Source organism: Jaculus jaculus, chromosome 11, assembly GCF_020740685.1.
Source record: "Jaculus jaculus isolate mJacJac1 chromosome 11, mJacJac1.mat.Y.cur, whole genome shotgun sequence".
Classification (NCBI taxonomy): domain Eukaryota; kingdom Metazoa; phylum Chordata; class Mammalia; order Rodentia; family Dipodidae; genus Jaculus; species Jaculus jaculus.
The window spans coordinates 4,910,300-4,935,049 of NC_059112.1; the positions used below are offsets into that span (position 1 = coordinate 4,910,300).

The 24,750-nt window shown below is 40.0% G+C and overlaps 1 protein-coding gene across 1 annotated transcript; it reads left to right on the forward strand.

Annotated features, from left to right (window-relative positions):
• The first annotated feature begins 1,387 nt into the window (after window positions 1-1,387).
• On the forward strand, window positions 1,388-24,487 carry LOC101615282 (sulfotransferase family cytosolic 1B member 1). The gene is given in 11 exon segments (XM_045130155.1): window positions 1,388-1,433; window positions 5,855-6,004; window positions 8,139-8,249; window positions 10,870-10,901; window positions 12,545-12,665; window positions 13,462-13,482; window positions 13,485-13,555; window positions 16,902-16,909; window positions 17,237-17,367; window positions 17,370-17,408; window positions 24,321-24,487. Coding segments are annotated over 11 exon segments (897 nt in total).
• The last annotated feature ends 263 nt before the right edge of the window (window positions 24,488-24,750 follow it).

The following is a 24,750-nucleotide window of genomic DNA, read 5'->3' on the forward strand; positions in this document are numbered from 1 at the left end:
GCACCAATTTCTGGTACTGGGAGTTACAGGCCAGAGCCCAACTTTTTTAAGGTTAGGCTTCATCTCACCCTCTTCAGGGACATTCTTGTGGGGCACTTCCCCTATACTCCTCTTGAGGGTTACATCTTTAATCTACCTTCAAGGAGAAAAGTTCCTACGGTGCCAATTCATTTTGGTTTTAGTTTTGTGTTTGTTTCCCAATCTTCTCCGTCGCCTCCTCCCAGTCCACTCTATTCCTATTGTCTGGGCCTCAGATAGCCCATCCATATGCCAGCAACTCAAATTGATCTAGATTAGGAACTACAGATGAGTCAGACCTCGCAGCATTTATCTTTCTGTGATTGTGCGACTTCACTGAGTATGATCTGTTCTAAGACTGTCCATTTTTCTACAAATTTTATTGTGTCATTTTTTTTCTCACTGCTGAGTAAATTCCATTGTGTAACTATAGCTCAAATTTGTTAACCATTCATCCAATAATGGATATCTAGATTGATTCCAGTTCTTAGCTATTATGAATTGAGCAGCTACAAACATGGTTGAGCAAATATCTCTGTAATGAAGCATGGAGCATTTAGTATAAATGCCTAATAAGGGGATATCTGGGTCTTTATTCAGCTCTATATTCACCCTTTTCAGGAATCTCTATATTGACTTCCACAGTAGTTGTACAGGCTTACAATACCACCAACAGTGAATGAAGGTTCCTATTTTTCCACATTTGTTGTCATTTAATTTTTTAAATGTTACCATTCTTACTGGAGTAAAGCAGAATATCATAGTTGTTTTAATTGGCATTTCCCTGATGGTTAGGGATGTTGAACATTTTCTTAAGTGTGTGTTAGTCATTTGTATTTCTTCCTCTGAGAACTGCCTATTCAGTTTTCTCCCCCCCCCAAAAAAAATCTTTATTTTTCTTATACTTCCTGTTTTGCTATGTAGCTCTGTCTGTCCTGGAGCTTCCCATGTAGACCGTGCTGACTTGGAACTTGCACAGACTCTCCTGGCTCTGCCTCTCGGCTACTGGAATTATAGGCATTGGTCACTATGCCACATTCCCTAGTTTTATTAAATCTAAAGAGTTTGTTCTATCAAATTCTATTTTATCTCTGAATATTTGGTTTGTTGCACCAAAAATATCTAAATTTGTATTTAACTGTTCTTTCTTATTTTTAGGAACTGTTGGTGACTAAAATTACTTACTAATATTCACAAAATTTGATTTATATTATACCAAGAAATGCAAAAGTAGGAAGCTCGTGTGATTGTGTGATGAGATTTGAAACTACCTTGCATTTGGTACTGTAGAGTTTACTTACTAATGGAATCTGCTGGATTACCTCACAGGTGACACTTTCAAAAATGTGTCCATGAGACCAGGCGCCACATGCAGTCAAGTGGAGCAGAAATGGAAAAAGAAAAGAAGCAGTTTGGTATTAATGGAGTTGTAAGATTATGAAAGTGCATGTTCTGTTTCTCCCTCAGTCCACAAACACTTCTCAGTTTAGGACAGTGTCAGGGCAGGGTAACATGTGCTTGTGTGGAGCAGAAAGTCACTGGCCTGCTTGTCCCCTGTCTGATGACTGCTTAGGAGAAAGAGAAAGCTTAACCCAGCAGAGCTGTAGCTCCATATCTCAAGATGCGCTTCTCTTTACAAAGACATTTTCTGTAAATCATAAGCTCCAATCATCAGAGGATACATTGTCTCTCTAGTAAGAACATGTATGAGGATACTACATCCCTAGGATGCCACCAAAATACAACCAAATTTGGGAGGATCAAAAGTGGAGCCTTTGTTTATGGTGTGTGAGCTTTGTGGGTGGAGCTGTTATGGGAAAACAGGACTGTAAGTGAACCAGAGAGGGGAGAAATGCATGCACATAGAAATGCTATATGAACATACAGTTAAAATAGCTATAGCAGCATCTTCATGGAGCTATGTGTGACAATGCAGTGGAAACCTCAAATGTGCTTTCTTAAGATGTTGCCCAACCAAAGATGGATGGACTATAGAAGGACAAAGACAGCTGTGATGGTCATTCAGCAGAATCCCTTCCTACTCTCATATACTCGAGTGGCCATGGTTTAACAGCCCACCTCTGCTTCTAGACCACTGTGCTTTAAATTAGACAGTGAAGGGAGGCCGGGAGATTATTCATGGGCCAAACAAATGTTCTCTTCCACACACACCACCAAGTCACTAGGAAATTATAAGAGAAGTAGAAAGGGTAACAAGTGCATTTATGGAAAAGTGCATATTTCTCTCTCCTATTTTGCTATTTCCTCTATTACATGTTAGAATATTTGACATTTCCATTGCATCGGAAATCCATATTTCCTCCAGATGAAAACAAGTATAATAGCAACACTTTTCACCACAGTAAAATTATTAAAAAGACATTTTTTCTAAAATGAGAATAGACTCATCAAGTTTTGTTTTGTCTTTGTTTTTAGTTTTGTTTGCCCCTCAGGCCCTTTGGAGCCTGTGACTAACTTCAAGTCCAGTCAAAACTTCCCTGTGTGCTGGCTTCAGCTCACCACCCTGCTCCGTTTCCTCCTCGGACATGTACATTGACCGCTGTTGAGATCGCAGGGCCTTTGTGGTGTGTGTGTGTGTGTGTGTGTGTAACTTGTTATACTTTACCACCTGTAAAATCACTGACTACTATGTTCAGATCTTTCCACACACTCTTTTTTTTCCCTTCTGGAGACAGGAGTGAGGTCCCCTGCCCTTCCCACGCCACCGCCTGGGCTGGGTTCTCCTCAGTTGCAGCTGCACAGACTGAAAAGACAAACTGAACAAGATCACATTGAGGGATAAAATTTGATTTTTAATCTCTGGACATATTTGTCCTATAAACACAGTGCACTGTGCCTCTTAGAGAATCTCTGTCCTAAGCTCTTAAGCAGGTTTTCAATCTGAATGCCTTTTGCATAATTCCAAAGCTCCCTTAGGAAACTCCTGTGCTGGGGAGACCCTCTCAAGCTCTGAGGGTTCACTTTTCCTTCTTCAGCTCCAGTGCAATGCTTTTGCAGCTTGACGGAATGGGGCATCTCACGAAACTGTAATCCTCATTGCTCCGCCTGTCCTTCCTTCCTCTCCTGCACACGTGCGTGCACAGGCACACAGACAAAAACTCATTTTAGACTGCAGAATATGCAGTTTCTACAGCTATTCAATAGCCAACTTTCAATTTAGAGTAGAATTGAACTTTACTACAGTGGAAAATATGGATAAAATTTTCTTTCTTTCTTCCTTTCCATCCTTTCATCCTTCCTTCTTTCTGTTTTTTCTTCCTTCATTCCTCTCTCTCTCTTCTTTCATTCTTTCTTTTTCTGTAGTACTGAGGATTGAACCCAAGGTCTTGTATATACTAGTAGAAAAAAACTCTACACCACTAAAAAATAAAACGGCCCTTTATAAAAACTTTTATTTGAAATGCAGTCTTATAAGTTGCCCAGGTTTGCTTTGAACGCATTATTTAGCCCTCCATGTGGCTGGCCTCTGGCCTCAGCCTCCAAATCGTGGGGATTGCCAGACTGTCCCACTGTGCGTGGCAGACACAGTCCTTCTCGCTAATTCAGTTTTAATGTCAGATGACTTAGCCACTTTCTCCTAAGGGGGAAAAATAGTTTCTTCCTTAATCTTTCCTACAGCTATTTTTTTTTAATTTCAATTTTAGCCTATGGTTCAACTTGAAGAAAGACTTTATATGTCATGTAAACCATACTTATATTTATAACCACAAAAAGGCCATGACTTTCTTGTATGGATTAAAGGTTTTTAATTAAATATCATTCAAGTTTTCACATACATGGCTCAATGATATTAAGTACCTCACGTCTTGCAGCTCTTCCCCTCTCCTCCTATAATCCTGACCTTGTGATCAGCAAGGGTCAAGATGGGGCAATGCTCACCAGCCCTCTTATCCTGAGAGTCCTGGATGAGTCTCGCCACTTCCCTGATGTGCTTAGTCTTCATCCAGAATTGCCTTCCTTGCTCCCATGTTACTCCATTCTCCTCTGACAACATTTTACCACATGAAAAGCTTGAGGTCACAAAGTTCTTTACTGAAGAAAAATCCCTTTATAATCTGTGAACATCCTTATTGGAATGAGATAAACTGCAAGCCTTTTAAAACGTAGGGTTGGGCCCACAATAAATGCAAAGTATGAGCCAAAGTATGCACTAAAGTCCTCTCCCGGTTACTGTCCCTGCCTGGTGCCTTTGAGCAAACACACCAAGCTCCCGCTCCTTATCTCTTCAAAACCAGAAAACAAGGCACCCTCAGAGTGGGCAAGGGATACAGAAAATTCATGTTAAGTACTGATGTGATTGATTTTTCTAGAAGACACAGAATTCACCTTGATAAACCACTTGTATACCACCTGTTTTGTCAGAGCATAAATTAGTTTAAAGTCATCTCTCTTGACTTTTGAAGGCACATAGATAACTTGAAGATCTTAACAAAATGAAGGTTCTGACTTCAAATGGGAACCCAAAGTTCCACATAGCTAACAAGATTCACAGGTGCCCAAAGAGCACATGGGGTTTGCACATGGACTGGAATGTGAATCACTTACAAGATAATGTGTTCAATATAGAACAAATTACAGATGCAAATTTTAAGAACTGTCAGGCAGTTTTCTAATTTAATGAAAAGCATGAATCTTCAATTCCAAGGAACTGACCAGAGCTGAAGTATATAGTCACAGGTGTGTGCCCACACTCACAGACACACACTAAAATAACCACACCAAAGAATATAAGTTTCCTTAAAAACACTGACAAAGGATCTTAAATCACATATCAGAATGACAATGTACTTCTTTTAAAAATTTATTTATTCATTTATTTGAAAGAGAGACAGAGAGAAAAATGAATGGACACACCAGGGCATCCAACCCCTGCAAACTATCTCTGGACACATCTTGTGCATCTGGTTTAGGTGGGTCCTGGGGAATCGAACCAGAGTCCTTAGGCTTCACAGGCAAAAGTCTTACTGCTAAGCCATCTCCCCAGCCTGACAATGAACTTCTAAAGATAAACTAATTATGGGCTGGAGAGATGGCTTAGCAGTTAAGCACCTGCCTATGAAGCCTAAGGACCCTGGTTCAAGGCTCAATCCCCCAGGACCCACCTAAGCCAGATGCACAAGGGGGCGCACGCATCTGGATTTCGTTTGCAGTGGCTGGAGGCCCTTGTGTCCCCATTTTTTCTCTCTCTATCTGCCTCTTTCTCTGTCTGTCACTTTCAAATAAGTAAATAAAAATAAACAAAAAAATTTAAAAGATAAACTAATTATTAACAAATAATACGAGGCTTACTTCATTACAAGAGGAGATTTTTATTTCTGTGAAACTGGGTTTTTAAAAGACCTTTGTTATGTTTGTTACTGAGCCAGTTGCTGACCTTGCAATGTGCAGTTTCATGCCCACAAAGATGCCCTGTGAACCCATGTAATAAAGGTCAATTGTATTCAGTGTTACACTGCCATTTTTAAAATTATTTTTGTTTATTTATTCGAGAGAGACAGAGAGGGACAGAAAGAGGCAGATAGAGAGAGGGAGAAAGAATGGGCATGCCAGGGCCTCCAGCCACTGCAAACGAACTCCAGACGCATGCACTCCCTTGTGCATCTGGCTAATGTGGGTCCTGGGGAGTAGAGCCTCTAACCGGGGTCCTTAGGCTTCACAGGCAAGCGCTCAACTGCTAAGCCATCTCTCCAGCCCACACTGCCATTTCTTAAGCTGAACATTTTTTACTGAGTCTGATTTTGATTCTTTTTTATTTGTCTAAATTTTGACTGTCAGTTGATAGTCTATCAGATATCATTATAATCTGCCACAAAAGTGAATTCCCCAGATGATGTTTTACAAAAAAAAAATCTGATAATGGCCCATGGCTATCCTATAGTCAATGCTTTTGCACTCAACTAGGAAAGAATTGAACAGTTCCAGGGTATGCCAGATGACCTTGTGATTGTCACCATTCCTAAAGCAGGCGAGTATAGTGAACTAATGAAGGTCTGACTTCAACTGTTACCCTCTGGAGAGGAACTTCTCTGTGAAATCATATTTATCTTATGCAAAGTAAGTATCTGGAAGAGTAAGGGCAGCCATCCATTTCTAATATTCAAATGGGAAGTGTTTGGGGCATATAGAAATGGAAAGTGCTGTTAGATTTTGATAGGTTGGGATGGGTCAGCAGAATGGTGACAGAAGCACAGGAAAATGGATTATTCACATTCTTCTTAACTTTTTTTGGGGGGGTGTGTGTTTCGAGGTGGGTCTTATTCTAGTCCAGGCTGACCTGGAATTCACTGTGTAGTCTCAGGCTGGCCTTGAACTCACCGCAATCCTCCTACCTCTACTTCCTGAGTGCTAGGATTAAAGGCGTGCGCCATCACACCCGGCTATATCCACATTCTTCAAGAGACCACCTGGTCATTATCCTCTCCTTGGACTAACAATGTCCCAGGTCATGGCTTCCTGACCTCTTATCTTGAATGTAGTGCCATGCCCTAGCTATTTTAAATGGTTAATGTAATGATCTCCCCTAAAAGAACTTTTGTATTCAACTTAACTAACGAGTTTTTTTTTTTTCTTCCTCACCTATCTTCAACTGAAAAAGCCCTATAAAGCCAAGTACCTAAAACTCAGGTTGGCTATGCTCTTCTCTTGTGAATCAGCCCTGGCAGTTCACGCTTTTCCTGAATAAAATCTTTCATCTTCGCCTCAGAGTGGTTTGCATGGTCTTGGCCACTCCCAAAACTTACAGATTTCAAATAGAATGTACAAGAATGGCACATTTCGGTCTGGAGAGATGGCTTAGCAGTTAAGCACTTGCCTGTGAAGCCTAAGGACCCTGGTCAAGGCTCAATTCCCCAGGACCCATGTTAGCCAGATGCACAAGGGGGCACACATGTCTGGAGTTTGTTTGCAGTGGCTGGAGGCCCTGACGCACCCATTCTCTCCCTCTCCCTCCCTCTTTCTCTCTCTCCCTCCCCCCTTGTCTCTGTCTGTCACTCTCAAATAAAAAATAAAAACAAACAAACAAATGAAAAATCCTAATTTAAGAATGGCACATTTCTTTTGTTTGTTTATTTTTATTTATTTGAGAGCAACAGAGACAGAAAGAGGCAGATAGAGAGAGAGAGAGAGAGAGAGAGAATGGACACACCACAGCATCCAGCCACTGTAAACGAACTCCAGATACATGCTCCACCTTGTGCATCTGGCTTCCATGGGTCCTGGGGAATCGAGCCTCGAACCAGGGTTCTTAAGCTTCACAAGCAAGTACTTAACTACTAAGCCACCTTTCCAGCCTGAATGGCAGAGTTCTAATAGGTTCCTTCTCTGTCAGAATTAAAAACTGTTTATTTTTTTTTTCATTTAAAATTGGATTAGCATCCAGAAGTACACTTCTTTATGGCACAGTTGTTAAAATTCTTATTGAGAACTTTAACATATGAAGTTATTACAAATTGATCATATTTCTATTGGGTATACTTTTAGGTTCCCTCTTCTGCCCCATCCCACTGAGGGAATTCCACAGGGGTTATAAATATTCACTGTGGGGTTATAAATGCACCAGTAAGTTCCTGTGGGGGTGAAGGGTGGCAGGACCTAAGAGTTCACCTTCCCATCGTGTAGCTCTTACATTCCTTCTGTTCCTCTTCTTCCTCAATTTTCCCTGAGCCTTGGAGGATGTGTTATCAGCGCTGAGCTCTGCGCACTTCTAATGTTCTGCTTTGATGAGCATTGAGTCTCCTTGGTGTCTACCACCATCTAGCATGAGAACAGTCTCATATTTAACCCATCACTTTCTCTGTAATATTCCTGGGGCCTGGCATGTGTGAGACAAGTTATGTCTCACACTAGACAGAACGTTTTATTTTCCTGTGCTAATGGGTTCTGGGTCTCTCTGGTATTTACACCATCTGTAAAAGCAAATCTCTAACAAAGAATAAGAGTAGCATGGATAAAAGGGGATAAACATAGACACTTAAACCAATTATTTTATTTCCCCTTGCTCTCTTTTCTCTCATCCCACTTCATCTTTGCCTTCCCTCCAGAGCCTCACTTTCATTTTTATGTAAAAAGAATACTTACAAAAACATTGGCTTTTGCTACAGGTACCAGTTGGATTAGTGAAATCGTGGACATGGTTCTATATGATGGAAACGTTGTTATTACAACTAAAGCTCCAATGTTGGAACTGAGTGTTCCTGGACTAAGACTGTCAGGTAAGTTTAAACCATAAAGTAGTAATAATATTGTGGTGTGATTCACAGAGCCAACCTATCATGTGTGACTTTCATTCAAACATGTTAGACCATAGATTTTTTGAGTAATTTTAAGGGATAATTCACTGTGTTATGGGTTATATATATATTTATTAGTTGATTATAAATCCTATCCTCTAGGAATTTATAGCACTACTGGGACATTAGAGAGTAAATCAACTCACAGGATATGAATATTGGTCTTTAGTGCAATGCCAATGCTGGTGAGGAAGACAGATGGATCACTGGGGTCCAGTGGGAGCCAATTTAGCTTACTTGATGCTTTCTAGGCTAATGGGAATCTCAGTCTCAAAAATGGTTGATGGTGCTGGGGCCAAGGAGTTATTACAGAGGATGCAGTGACTCAAGTACTGCTCTCACTTGCTAGCCTGACAACCAGCTGCAGGGAGATGTCGACCAACACTGTTGTCATTCAAAACTCATTAAAAAAAAAAAACCATAAATACAGAGGCTACAAAGAGAACTCAACATTAAAATAAATTCCACCTGCCTACCAAGGCTCAAGGAACATTGTGGAAGAAGGTGCATAAAGATTGTAAGAGCCACAAAGTGTGTAGGAATATCCCACAGCACAGCCCTCCGTCCTCAAAAGAGACTGACTGAGGCCTTCAGGACTCCACAGTGAATACCAATGACCCCAGTGAGGAGGGACCTCAATGAAATGGGGGTGGGGGGAAGGAGATATAAGAATATAACCTTTAAAAATCTAAATTTTAATAAATGGTAGATAGTGCTCAACACCTCAGGTTGTTTTCATGGACTCCATAATCATATGTATGCATCTGCATATGCATTCACCCTTACATGTATTCACATACAAACATAAGCACCTATATACATAAATACCTATGCAATAAAATAAAATTTAGATTATAAAATATTTCTTATGGTATAAATTTATCCCAAATATTGGATGAGAGTTATTTATCAGAAAAAAAGGTTTGTTATTCATCAAAAATTCAAATTTACTGGACATCATTGCAGTTTTTACTTTCTTTTCTAAGCCCTATTTAAATTGTTGTGGAAATGGACCTACTTTTTTATTAGCTATGTACATACTCAGAGTGTAAACAGCCAGGTTGGTGCCATCGTTAGCCTCATGCCTGCCCTCCCCACTCAGAAGAGGCTCTCCTCATTGGGGATTGTGGGTCGTGCATTGTGGGGTGGCCACCAGTGATGAGAAAGAGGCAATGTCTCTGTGCACAATGTCCCAACTTGTGGCCCTAACAATCTTTCCGCCCCCATTTCCATGAATTTCCCTGAGCCATGTTGGGTTTGTTTTAGGTCTGCTTCAGTTATGAGGTCTTGGGAGCCTCTGTGTCTCTGGATATCTGGTTTGGTAGGAGTTGAGTTTCTCTGTGTCTATCTCCTTCACCCTTGTGCTGGTACCAGGTTCACTAAGAAAGCAGCACTTTGCTCACTTCCCCAATTACTCTATGGTTTCAGCTGGGGCCCTGGTAAGGTGTGATGGGCTGAATCTCTCTTCAGGCTCTCCATCCATCTGAAGAAGAGAAGCAAAGTCTCCAACGGAGAGTAAAGTCAGCACCCCATAAATGTTTTTATTTTTTATTATTTTAGAGGAAATTTAATGGGTGTAGGTCCTCTTATAGCCCATGATTGGTGGGACATTAATATTGGAGACCAGACTTTATTTTTGGATATGGTTCTGACTCGTTTCCCAGATCCAGCTATGGGGTTCCATTCCACTGAGCAGATCCATAGCCAATTCAAGAGCAGTTGGTTACCCACCATGGCTGGGTAACACTATTGCGCTTGGGTGAACATCATATCAGGTTGTTTGCTGATAAGTAGCTTAGGCCACGAGTTGCTTGGACAGATGTTGGTTGCTTTACCCCAGATGCTCATGTAGCACCATCTGGCACTCAACAAGCCAACTGTTGGGGACTGACTCTCCTCCAGATTCCAGCCAGGCCACTCCATGTCCTGTAACAATAGAATATGGATCTTCAGCAGTAGGGTCTTACCCTTAACCTATGGTGGATAATCAAGTGCTCTGACAGATATCTGTCTTTTTTTGGTAACCTTGTACGTGTCTCTGGCCAACAGCTCATTGTGGATGTTAACCACACCCTGGTATTGGGAGTTACAGGCCAGTGCCAAGGGAAAAGAAGGAAGAAAAAAGATAGGTAATATAAAAGAGAAAGAAAGAAGAGAGAGAGAGAGAGAGAGAAACAGGAGAAGATTAAGGTTAGTCTTCATCATACCCTCTCCAGGGCCCTTTGAATCACTTGCTCCTTCTAAGGACCTGATGAAGATTCAACCTTTTATTCTGTGTTTCAGGACATAGGATTTTATGGTACCTTTCCCATTTGGGTCCAGTTTTGTGTCCCCCACCCTCAGCCTCCTCACCCTCCCTATTGTCTGGTCCTCAAGATGCCTATTAGGTATGTTAGCATCTCAGGCAGATTCAGGTTAGGAACCACAGATGAGTGAGCCCATGTGACAATTGTCTTTCTGTTATTGGGTGAGTTCTCTGAGAATGATCTGTTCCAAGTTCGACCATTTTTCTTCAAATATCAAGTTATGCTTTTTGAGTTAGGACTCAGAAAAGCAAGGGGCTCTGCAGCAAGGGTCTGTGAGTAACAGCTGAGATGTTTTTATTAAAGAGAAGTGAGATTGAATTTCTTTTAATTTTTACTTGCATCCTTTAATGTTTATTAATTTTAAGTTAGCATATAAAGCAATGAGATTTGTTCCATAGTTATTATATGTCATTAAACTTGTATGTTTATTCACCTCCTTTGGCCTGCCCCCTCTCGTGGCCCCCTCACTTTAAACAGTCCTCCTTTCTGATTTCATGTATCCTAAGTCCATTTGCCTTACTTGGTTTTTGAGGACCCCTCACTAACTGGCTTCATCAGTTTACATTCCTACCAGTAGTATGTAAGCATTTCTCCTTCCTCACATTCTCCTCAAAATGTGTTGCTTTTCTTTTGAAAAAAATATATATTTATTTAAGAGATGAGGGGGGTATTAGCATGGGTATGCCAGTGCCTCTTGCTACTAAAATGAACTCCAGGCATATGCACCACATTATACAATCTGGCCTTACTTGAGTAGTGGGGAATTGAACCTAGGCCAGCAGGATTTGCTAGCAAGCACCTGTAACCACTGGGCAATCTCCCAAACACTGTTGTTTGTTGTTTTGATAAGAGCCACTATGATGAGACTGACATGAATTCTCCAAACAGTTCTACTTTGCATTTCCCTGATAGCTGAGGATAGTGAGCATTTTTTATTAGGCCTCTGCATTTCTTTCTTTGAGAACTGTTCATTCAGTTCATCAGACCATTTATTGATTGAATATTATTTTAGTGATTATTTTGTAGTTCTTTATACATTCTAGATGTTACTCCCAAGTCTAACATATAGTTAGCAAAGATTTTTCTCCCGTTCTATGAGCTGTTGACTGATGATTGTGTCTTTTGCTATGCACAGGCTTTCTACTTTCACACAACCTCAGCAGTCAATTCTTAGGATTATTCCCGGGTTCCATTTCATAAAGTCTTTGCTTATACCTATCTCTCAAAGAGTTTTACCTATGTATTCCTCTAGCATTTTCAGAGTTTCAAATAGTAGCCATTGTGAGTTGATTTTTATGTTAGGTGAGCGAAATCGATCTAGTTTCACTGTTCTATGTGTGAATATCTGTTTTTCCAGAACCTTTAGTTTTAAGAGGCTGTTTTCCATGTGCATTTTTTGCCCCTTCACCAAGAAATTAGTTTGCTATAGCTGTATGTGTATCTTTCTGTGTGTCTATCTCTGTATCTCTCTATCTAATCTGCTTACATGAGTGAATGGCACAAAAGCAAAAAGTGACTATGAACAGGAAGTACTCAACCTAAAGGGAGTGAGAGAGGGGAATGGAGAGAATGTCAGGACAGCAGGAGCGAGTTAGGGGCCCCATTATAAAAGGATGGGGAGAGTTAGGGGCCCCATTATAAATGAAGGATGGGGAGGGATTGAGGAGTGTACTTGGATGCCAAATAAAAACAAATTATAATGAATTTTGTGCATGAACATTTCATGATAAAACCATCTTTTGTATACTAACCAGAAATTTAATTTAAAAATTACTTAAACTCATTCTATATTTGAGATGCCAATGGCTTTAGGATCCACAACTTCTAGGAGAAAAAGTCCTGTACTACTCTGATTTTAATGTGATTGTTTTTATACCATCCATGTGACTTCCTTCACTCTTGCCTCCACAGATGATTTATCTAGCTCGAAATGCCAAGGATGTCTCATTTTACCATTTTGACTAAATGAATAATTTACAACCTCATCCTGGAAACTGGGAAGGCTATTTGGAGAAATTCATGACTAGAAAGGGCATGCCTTAGCTTAAAGATGACAGTTTATATTTTGAATACTATTAACTACTAGTACTATGACTTTTAAAAACTTATTATTCAGTAATGCATGTTTATTACAAATATGTTAAATTCATTTAAGGACATTAAGTTAGCTACTTTCTTTTGCAATAACATTAAATTTATAAAGCTGATCTCAGTCAGTTGGCATAACAAACAAACAAACAAAAATTCTCATATCTCTTCCTAGTTGCTTGAAGCCCATTCTCAGGTTTCCTCACAATAGGCTTATTTAACGAGCCAAATTATTCATGAGCTCTATTATGCATTGTTTTGTTTGTTTGTTTGCAATACTGAAATTCATACTTGATATGGTGCTTTGTGAGAGAATCATTTCCTTCAAGATTGGCTGAGTAGAACTTACTGTTGATCATTTTTTTTTTTTTTGTATGTGATGTGGTGTGTATGTATGTATCTGTATGCATGGTTGTATGTCTGTATGTGTGGGGGAACATGTGTACAAAACAAGCACACATACACGTATGTGCCCATGTGTTTGGAAGCCAGAGTTTGACATTAGGTATCTTCCTCAATCACTCTCCATTTATTTTTTGAGACATGGTCTCCTGCTGAACCTAGTGCCCACCAATTCAGCAGGCTGGTTAGCCAGAGAGCCCCAGTGAGCTTCCTGTCTCCATCTCTAGATTCTTGATTAATAAGTTAGACTAAACATCTTTACAATTGGCTTGTTACTCCTAAAATTAATTTTGATTAATACTTACAGAAATGCATTTTTCCATTTTTTCTAATTTTAGTTGCCTATGGATTATGGTTTAATCAGTAAAGACCTGGTGGAATAAAAAGGAAGAGCATCCAATACTTTTCTTATTCTATGAAGATATTACGAAGGTAAAATACTAGATTTTGCTGGGTGTGGTGGCACATGCCTTGAATCCCAGCTCTCCAGAGGCAAAGATCAGAGGTTCACTGCGAGCTCAAGGCCAGCCTAGAATGATAAAGTAAGTTCCAGATCATCCTGGGCTAGAATGAGACCATATCTTGAAAAACCAAAGCAATAACAAAAAATATTGGATGGTTATTTTCAAAAATACTCCACTGTATCATGGTAGAAAATAATTATTTTTCAACTTAGTCTACTCAGTGCAAAGTGAAATATTCCCTTTCCTACCTTCCATAACTTGTTACCAACATGTTTGTCAGATCAACAGGAACTGTCTAATGATACACTTATTGACTTTATCTGTTCCTCTCATGTCTTAGCAACTCCATGATGTGACCTTCGCCCATCTGCTTTTCCCATGCACGATTCTCCTCTGGTTCTCCGTGCACTCACTTGGTCTGTTTAGCTGCTCACTGTATTTGGTCTGTCACTTTCTTGTCCATATTTCTATAAATATTTATATGCTATTAACCCATAAATCCACATTCACTTTGACTTCTACATTGAATGGCAAACTCACTTTGGTTCTCAATTTAACTTGCAAAGAACACTATTTGTTCCTTTTTCCATCATGTCATCCTTTACATCTTTTTAGTTTTTAATATTTTTATGGATTTATTTGAGAGAGAGAGAGAGAGAGAAGGGGTAGGAGGAAGCAGGGAAGGAGAGATGCTCCAGGGCCTCTTGCCATTGCAAAAGAATTCCATACGTATGTGGCACTTTGTCTACCTGGGCCAGGATTTGCAAGCAAATGTCTTTGATCATTGAGCCATCTCCCTAGCAACTTTCCATCTTTCATTTTCTTCTTTGAGTAATGAATTTATATTTCCTTTCAGTTTGCAAAGCTGAAACTTAGCTTGTCTGTATTAGCATTCTACAGGTCAATAGTACAGGCTTAGAACTAGCACAGGGTTTCTGTCTTTGTTGTGTCCAGGACATCCGGGTGTCTCATTGTATCAATTTATCTTTCTAACATAGACCTTCTTTTACTGTCTCATTATCTGTTCGTTTACTGACTCATAACCCACCCAGTCTTCTCTCTGAAGTAGCACTAGCTCAGTACTATTGCAGAGCTCTGTGGCACGATTCTTGGCTTATTCCACTTACATTGGGCACACAGAGCATACCTTATGTAGAAATCAATTCCTTTTGTTGTGAGATTCTAGATATACAGATTAAAATACCTTTCAGTTCAGGGCCATGATGAAAAGTATACAATTTTCAACTTTGTAACTATGCATCTAACTCCTAATACAATGCTATCTCCATAGGGGCTCAGTAGTCACTTATTGAGTGAATCATTTGTTACTTGAATAGAAATATGCCAAATATTAGTGATGTTAATTCTATTTCTCATGAAATAGAAATTATGCCCCATGTGAAATGCTCACTGTTTTTGTCTTTCTCAAAAACTCTGAAGGCATTTCCTATATATTCCCATAAAGAACACTCTGAGAGCTTTCATGCTGCCCAGATTGCATTTGCAGTTTAAAAGATAATCTTAACATCACCTGGCTCTTTATCCAGAGCTTAAGGTCATTAATGTCACATTTCATACAACACATAGTGGGAAAACCTAACATGGACTCATGAAAACACTTTAACAAAACCACAATGTCCCCTGAGTCATTGGTTAGCCAGAGTTAAGCTGCAAATTCTTCTTTGGAGAGAAAATTGTGCATCTTCTCGATCAAGAATCTCTACTTCCTGGACTCTATAATAGCAGTTTAGATTTGTGAAAAGAACAAACATATGATTTGAATTCTTTAACTCTGCAAGACTCAAAAATTCTGCTATAGGGCTGGAGAGATGGCTTAGTGGTTAAGCCCTTGTCTGTGAAGCCTAAGGACCCCGGTTCAAGGCTCGATTCCCCAGGACCCACGTTAGCTAGATGCACAAGGGGGCGCATGCATCTGGAGTTCGTTTGCAGTGGCTGGAGGCCCTGGTGTGCCCATTCTCTCTCTCTCTCTCTCTCTCTCCTCCTCCTCTCTGTCACTCTCAAATAAATAAATAAAAATAAACAAAAAATTCTGCTATAATAGATTGCCATCCAAATTCCAAGTCAGACATCATGCTGTCCCCACCCCGTAGATATATAATTCTTGAAAAGAAATTCTCGTTATTCATCTAACATGAATTTTTTAATCAGTGTGTTCATATTGACCCATGGTCCAGGTCAGCATGTTAGGACTATGGGACAGTTTTGGATCCCGTCAAGCCTGCCACACATTCATACTCAGTCAGCCGTGTTATCTCTCCTGACATGTAGTCATTTTTAGACAAGGCTTTATAAGCAGCTTGAGTGTAACGAGAATGGAATACACATTGTGATAGTTTGAATAGATGGCCCCCAATATAATCAGTTTTTTTTTTTTTTATCTGTTTGTAGTTTGCATCTGTAGCTACCTGGCTGGAGGCAGTGTCACTGGGCAGATCTTAAGGTATGTGGTGGTGGGTTTCAAATTTCAATCTGAAGATATGCAAAGTGTGCCTAGCTGGAGTTCCTGAAGTGTGCTGGGCTGTGTGGCTTTGGGCTTTAGACTTGTGCCTGTGAAGGCAGGACAGCTTCTTCTGCCATTATGGAACTTACCCTGGATCTGTAAGCTTCAATAAGTATCCCTTCGTCCAGAACTGTGCCCGGTCTGGAAGTTCATCTCAGAGAACCTGAAGCTGTCTGCTACATACATCAAGAGTGAAATCCAGAAATTCAGAGTCTAATTTATACGTTTATGAGTTTTTGTATAAATTCCAAGTATATGAGGAAAAGAGAAATTCAGGAGAGGAAAATTTGACAAGCACGCTGGTGTGTACATTAAGACATCATTTATGACCCAGCAGAGCCAGGTTAGCCTTTTTGTCCTGTCTGCTCCTCACAGAACCTGCTCCTGCTTCTCCATCTGTGTTCCCCAAGTATCACTGCTAACATTTTATGTTGGAGTTTTCTCCACTATAACCATATTTGTCTCATTTTTCCTTGAGAACACTATGGAATTCTATTTTGTCTACCATAAATTAACTAACATCTCAGTAACAGTACCTCTCATTAATTTCTAAATTGTCTCTCTTCATTGCAATTTAGACATCATTTTTCAAAATCTTTTATTTATCCATGAAGATCTGGATCATTCCTCAAAAGTTATAATGATGAGGTTTATGTGATTAGAGACTAAGAGAAAAAGATCCAATTTTGTTCATTTTTAATCTAAAGCTTTATTTAGTTTTGTTGTGCTTGTTTTGAGATAGGATCTTTCTGGGTAACATGACTAACCTTGAACTTCTGTCCTTCTTTCTCAGTTTCCTGAGTGCTGGGATTATGTGTGCCATTAATAACACAGATGATTCTCCTTCTGGAAACTTTGTTAGCATCTATGCCAGATTCTTTTCTTATTGTATTCTGAATGTCTTCTAAAAATGTAAGCACTAGAATAAACATAGTTCTACTTGATTGATGCTAAACAGTGCTTGTTGGTTTTTAAAACTTTGGTTATGGAGAATACACCTGGAGTTTCTTCATAAAGTTGGAGTCATTTCATCAGACAACAAACAGTACATGTTGTGAAATAATTCACATTAGGTAAGTGATTTCCGTGCTCATGACTGTTTTGTTTAACCCGCTGGTACAACCTGAGGGAGGAAATCATGAAGATTACCAAATTTCTAGAAAAGACCTTGAGTGATGAGATCCTGGAAAGGATTGTCTATCATACCTCCTTTGAAGTGATGAAGGACAACTCTCAGGTGAATTACACACATGTGCCCAGCACATGATGGACCACAGCAAATCACCTTTTATGCCTAAAGGTAATTACTTGGCTCAGTTTAATCTCCTTTATTTATTAGGAAGGATCAGCTTTGTGATAGTTATTGCTTTGTTTAACCTATCCTGACCTCAGCTGTTCTTTGTATCAATGGACACTAAAAATACCTGTAAACACAAATAGCTTAGTCACTTTTATTAAGGGAGCCAATGCATATAAGTTCATTATTAAAATGCTTTAAATATTTGCTGAATACACTCCTCCTAATTAGCATTCACCAAAGTACAAGTGGCTCTGACAATGGCGGTTAATATCTGGTTTCTCATTTTTACTCTTTTATCTAAATTGTTATAGTTCCTCTACTCCTCAGGCACATTTTACTCAGTGTAATACAAGCATGTCTTTTAGAAAATAATTGTCATTTTATTAAAATGATACATCAAAAAAAAAATCCTTCTTGCTTTATGAGCAGGTTTTTCTCCCCTCAGATATTCCTGAATTACAAGAAACAACCCAAATTTTACATAGAACAATATGATATTCAGGGTCAAAATGCAAATCAGTGCCAATTCTGTGTAATAGGGCTTCTTAAACATGGTATAACATGTGTAAGAAATTATTAGCAAATCAATTTAAAAAGTTACCCACCTAACCGGGCATAGTGGAACACACCTTTAGGCAGAGGCAGGAGGATTGCCATGAGTTCGAGGCCACCCTGAGACTACATAATGAATTCCAGGTCAGACTGAGCTACAGTGAGACCCTACCTCGGAAAACACACGCGTGCGCGCGCGCGCGCACACACACACACACACACACACACACACACACACACACACAAATTACCCACCTAATAATGCCACGGAATTAGAGAAAGGACTGGAATTTCACTTACTTATGCTGGGACATAAGTGTGATTCCAGGAAAGTATTGTACCCATGAGCTTATTGTCAAAATAGTCAACTTTAAAAAAGAATTTTAACAAAAGTTTAATAAACTTATTAACACAGCAAATAATTCTAGTGTTACACCTTTTTTGAAACCCATTGCACATGGCTTTTCACAAATAATCCCTAATATAAGAGAGCATGACAAATTTTTCATAGTAGTTGTTATATTTTAAATTGGAACAAAGGAAATATATATATATACATTTATGTACATATGCATATTTTGTTCCAATAGAATCATTTTCACATCTCTTTTACTAAACAAGGCAAATTCCATTTTCAACTTTCCATTAAGTCACTTATAATTTCCAGTATATTGCTGCCTCTAAACATATGGAAAATGAAGCCATCTCAAGAAATACCGTGGTGTGTGTGGGTAAAAGGGGTAAGCCTGGCATCCAGATTCTCTGGCTTTTACAACTTTCACAGTAGCAAATGCATGCTGATCTAATAATGAGGCAGTCTTTCCCTTCCCATGGGGTGTTAAAGAACATACCTTTGAGTAACATTGATATATATTCATCCCAAGCTCTGCCTGTACCCAAATCAATGACAGCAAGTATGTTAATTAACTTGTCAAAGTTCTGCTTGTGTCACTGACAAAATGGATACAATATTGTAGTAGGCAGCTTTAGGTCACTGAGATGAACTTCCAGAGCAGGCACAGTTATGGAAAAAGGGATTTATTGAAGCTTACAGATCCAGGAGAAGTTCTATAATGGCAGAAGAAGTTGGCCCCCTCTTGAAGGACCAAGCAGAGAGAGAGAGAAGCCAAAAGCACCCCAAAATAATAAACCCCAAAACCACACTACACACAAGCACACTTCAAAATTTCAGGCAGAGAGTAACACTTTGTATGTCTTAGATTGGAATTTAAAACATACCTTCGGGCTGCACCCTAAACTCTGCCCACTGACACCTCCACTCAGGTGGCTGCAGATCTAAATTACAAGCTATAATTAAACACTAAATATATTGGGTGCCATATATTCATAGTACCAAAAGGTACCACCAAGGTACCAGTCTGCAGGGGTGAGGGAGATTATAGAAAATTATATATAAGCATTTAGAATATTTTCTGGCCATCGAACATCAGCACCAAGGTGAAGGAGACAGATACTGAGGATAATCACACATTTACCAAGGCAGAGATCCAGAGGATCCCAAAATCCCATCACTGAAGTAGACTTAAAACACACCCAACAAGGCTCAGAGAATTTTGTAGAAGAGGAGCAAAGAGTGTTAAAGCCATAGTCGGGACATCATGCTTAGAGCCATTGCCTTCCCCCAATAACTGACTGCTGTTCCCACAATGCATAACCCAAACCCCCAAGGAGAAAGCATTCAACCCCACTTAGGAGAGGCCCCAGCAGAATGGGGGCAGGGATGCGGAAAAGGATGGTACCAACACATGAAGCATCCATACTTAGAATGTCCATAATTAATAAAAAAATTTTAAGCCCAGAGAAGTAACAAATATTATTGGCCTCAATTGTCTAGTCATCTGTTTATTCACTCATTCATGTATTCAATAAACATTTGAAGAAAACTCACATTTTTAATAATACAAACATTGCAAAAGATTTTCTTGAAAACCGTTTGTTGCAGTCAGGTTCACATGGCTGGCAGAAATCACCTGACCAAGAGCAGCTTTTGGGGGAAAAGGTTTATTTTGGCCTATGGGCTCAAGGGGAAGCTCCATGATGGCAGGGGAGAACAATGGCATGAGCAGAAGGTGGACATCACACCCTGGCCACCATAAGGTGGACAATAGCAACGGGAGAGTGTGCCAAACACCGGCAAAGGAGAAACTGGCTATAACACTCATAAGCCTGCCTCCAACAGTTCACTGCCTCCAGGAAGCATTAATTCCCAAATCTCCATCAGTTGGGGACTCAGCATTCAGAACACCTAAGTTTATGGGGGACACCTGAATCAAACCAACACATTCTGCCCCTGGCCTCCATAAACTGATAATAATCCATGATGTAAAATCCAATGCAGTCAGTCCAACTTTAAAAGTCCCCATATGTTTTATCCATCCTAATGATGTTCAAACATCCCCAAAGTCCAAGGTCTTTTAACTGAACTATAACACCAAAAACAAACAAATAAATAAAAATCACCCCTCCAAAGCCCAAAATGGCAAAGAATACACATTCACATTGCAAAAGATAGTATTGGTCATAGCAAAGAAATATTAAGCCAATACAAGATTTAAACAGGGAAAACATCAAACTCTGTAGCTCCAAGTCCAACAATTCTAGTCAGTAAGATGTCTCCAAGTACAATAATTCTAATTAACCTCAATTCTATGGAGTTCCAATTCTGCCCCTCCAACTAGGCTACTCACAGTCCTGAAAAACTTCATCCAGTTGGCAACTTTCCTTAGCAGCCACCTCATGGTCCCAGCGTCTCCACTGGTCTCCACTGAAACCTATGGTCAATCCTCATGGCTCCATCAGGTCTCCATGGAGGCATCCAGCAAACCTGCTTCACACTGCCCATGGGCATTTCCAAAACACAAGATGCTGCAAACTCAATGACCCTCTTTCCTGCATTTCTTATACTCCACAATACCAGGTAGGGTGCCAATTTGTTAATCCAGGGGAAAATAAAGCAAAATTTGAAGAACAGAACGCTCCTTGAACACTCAGTACCCTTCAAAAGAGTCTACATTCTTCCTGTTGCCCCAATGAAGGTCAGCTGGCCCAGTCTCAATGGCTGTAATCTCTCATATAATTGCAACTGAACGGGCAGCAGTTTTAGCCCAAAGATTTCTTTCTGCGCCATATCCCTCTGTTCACACCAATCTATTTCTATGTATTGCAACCCCGAACAAGTTCTTAGGACACAGGCATAACAGCAAGCCTCTCACACAAACTGCTTCTAGCCCAGTCCAGGCAAAGCTGTTTCCTGTCCTCCCAAGTCAAACCTCAGAGTTCATAGTTCTTACTGAATTCAAGCCTTTCAACTCTGACCAGAATAGTCCATTAAGCTGTACTTACAGCACTGCAAGGCATCTCTTAGGCCAAGGTTTAAAAATCCTTCCACAATCCTTTTGAAAATCAGCTTCAAAAGGCCAAAGCCACACAGTAAGGTGTGTAGCAGCAATCTCACTCCTCCGACCAACTGCACTGTTGCAGTCAGGTTGCCGTTGCTCGCCGAAATCACCCAACCAAGAGAAACTTTGTGGGGAAAATGGCTTATTTGGTTTACAGACTCGTGGGAAAGCTCCAAGATGGCAGGGGGAAACGATGGCATGAGCAGAGGGTGGACATCAGTTCCTCACCAACATAAGGTGGATGACAGTAGGAGCAGAGTACACCAAACACTGGCAAGGGGACACTGGCTATAATAGTCATAAGCCTACCCCCAACAATTCACTGCTTCCGGGAGGCATAAATTCCCGAATCTCTATCATCTGGGAACCTAGCATTCAGAGCACCTAAGTTGATGGGGGACACCTTAACCAAACCCTCACAGCCATATGCAATCCACATTCTTTTATTTCTTTTTAATTGTGCATGATAGTTCACACTTTTTAAAAAAAAAATTGTTCATTTTTATTTATTTATTTGAAAGTGACAGAGAGAGAAAGAGGGAGAGAGAGAGAGAGAGAGAGAGAGAGAGAGAGGGCGCACCAGGGCTCCCAGCCACTGGAAATGAACTCCAGATGTCTGCGCCCCCTTGTGCATCTGGCTAATGTGGGTCCTGGGGAATCGAGCCTCAAACCGGGGTCCTTAGGCTTCACAGGCAAGCGCTTAACCGCTAAGCCATCTCTCCAGCCCCAGTCCACGTTATTTAGAACACTCAGACAAGACACACACTTGTCCCAGGAAACTTGGGAAGCGGACAGCGAAGCACGTGCATAAATGAGAACCGAAGCAGTCCATGTGATGCTGGTGCGCTCCTCTCAGGCCCCAGGGATGCCTGCTGTCCTGCCAGTGATCTCTGAGGGAAAATTCCTGTTAGTATTTAAAAAGAATTAAGCTTATGCTATTGAACTGCAAGCCCTTTTAAATCATGATAGTGTGTCTGGTGTACTGTTTAGGATGGGCTAGATGGTATTCTGTGACAAAATAGAAAAATATGGACTGTGACAGAAATTGCTTTACCGGAAATCTGTGTTTATATCTATTGTCCGATTTATGCACCAATGGGAAGATATTTGGAATTGGTTTTGGCTTGTTCTTTCTGTTTATTGGCAGATGGATGTATGTTTGGTGTACTTTTCCATGTATGTTTATTTGTGTATGTGAGATCTGTGCGTTGTGTGTACATATGCGCCGAGGCCAGAAATTATGTGGGAAATATTTCTCAATTGCCATTCACTCTATACTGAGGCAAGGACTCTCACTTGAACCCAAGCTTGATGATTTTTCTAGCCTGGGTGGCCAGCTTGCCTCAGGGACCCCCGTCTCCTCCTGCCTAATGCTGGGGTTACAGGCAGCTGTATCACCCACCCAGCTTTTATGTGGGTACTAGGGACCTAAGCCCCAGTCCCCATGCATGCAGACTTCTTTATCCACTGAGCCATCCCCCCAGCCCTTGGAATTCTTTAAATAGATCTATTAGGTTAGATAAATAATAGATAAATGATATATGGATATATGGATGATAGATAGAAAGATGATCAATAGATTACAAAGTTATTTTTAAATCAGGTTAAAAAGGCAACTGGCTTCCATACTGGGTTTTCATCCATGTGTGACTTTGGTGCACTCACCCGGTCATGTGTCAGACTCTTCTTTCTACGTCCTCCTGACGCTAGCACCCCTCCCTTCTACTTTGTCCTCCTGCCTTCCCTGCTTCCTCCCTGAGCCCTCCTTTTATTCCCGTCACGTGGAGCCCCTTCTTGTGTTTTGGCCTCTACCTACCCCCGTTTGCTCTCACCTGGATACATATTGTTTCACAGTTAGACATAAGGTCCACACATGAGGAAGATACTCACATTCACCTTTCTGAACCTGGGTTACCTCTCTTAAAATAATGTTCTCCAGTTCCACCCAGCCTCCTGCTAATTTAATAATTTCACCTTTTCTATAACTAAATAAAATTGCATAGCATATATGTACCACATTTTCACTGCCCATTCAGCCATTGATGGGTGGAATTCTTCAACTATAACTCTTTACTGCCTCCCTTTTTTTCGTAATGGCTTCCTTATAAATGCACCACCCCAGATCTATTTGTGTTGAACTTCATGTACATTCTGAAAGCTATTGCCATCTGGCAAATGTAGAACAAAGTTTAATAACCATGGAAACAACCTGACTTGTAAATTCTAGGAAATTACACTATCAGCTTTCCACTTGATAAGTTTTTTTTTTTTTTAATTTGGCTGCTGATATTTCTTGCATAGTATCCACAACTCACCAAGGAAATAAAATGTTCAGAGTGTTCAGTGATAACTCTGTGACCCAGGACAATTAGGAAACATAAAAAGAATGTTTTAAGAAACATGTACTCCCTAAGAATTTAGATAAGAAAATTAGTGCTTCTCAGAATGCTTCTTTAAACAGAGCCACAGTGCTTGGCAAAGCAACTTTACCAATAAGAAGTGCTGAGCTTTTCTTTAAAATAATGTCCTGAAAATCTCCATATAGAAGCAAAGTCTTTGCTTAAGTTTTCTAACCTTACCTCTGGTGTATTTTGGCTTTTTAAAAACAATTCATGGGCTAGAGAGATGGCTTAGCAGTTACAGTACTTGCCTGCAAAGCCAAAGGACCCAGATTCGATTCCCCAGGACTCACATAAGCCATATATACAAGATGGTACATGCATCTGGAGTAAGTTTGCAGTGCTGAAGGCCCTGGCATGCCCATTATTTCTCTCTCTCTCTTTCTTTCTCAAATAAATAAAAATTTAAAAAAGAAATGTAACTTAAAAAAATAACCCATGTGTTTTTTTAATATGTCCTTGTTAATTTTAGGAATTTAAAAATGAAATATAACCTTAAAAAATAATCCATGTGTTTTTTAACATGTCCTTGTTAATTTTAGGAACTACTGGAGACTGGAAGAATTACTTCACAGTGGCTCAAAATGAGATATTTGACATGATTTATAAGAAGGAGATGTTTGGAAGTACACTTCAGTTCTGCAGAGACTCAAAGTCCTTAAGGTCCAACTTAAAGAAAGAGGAGATGAGATGCCCAGTTTACCTATGATGACTATGATGGCTTGGCTACAAAATTGTGCTTTGCATACTTGGAATTTTCATGATCCCCAACTGTTCCTCTGAAACTGAGTCCTCAAGTTACCTGCAGCTCTGAATGCAGAGGCTCATTGTTACCTTGTTATAGGCTATTCCTCCCTGCCCAGAACTACTAAATCAGAGAAATGATTCATTTGCAAATTGGAAAAAAAAAAGTTTCTTTACATCTATTGTAGTATGCGATATGACTTGTTTTAGGCTATGAAACTTGCATGT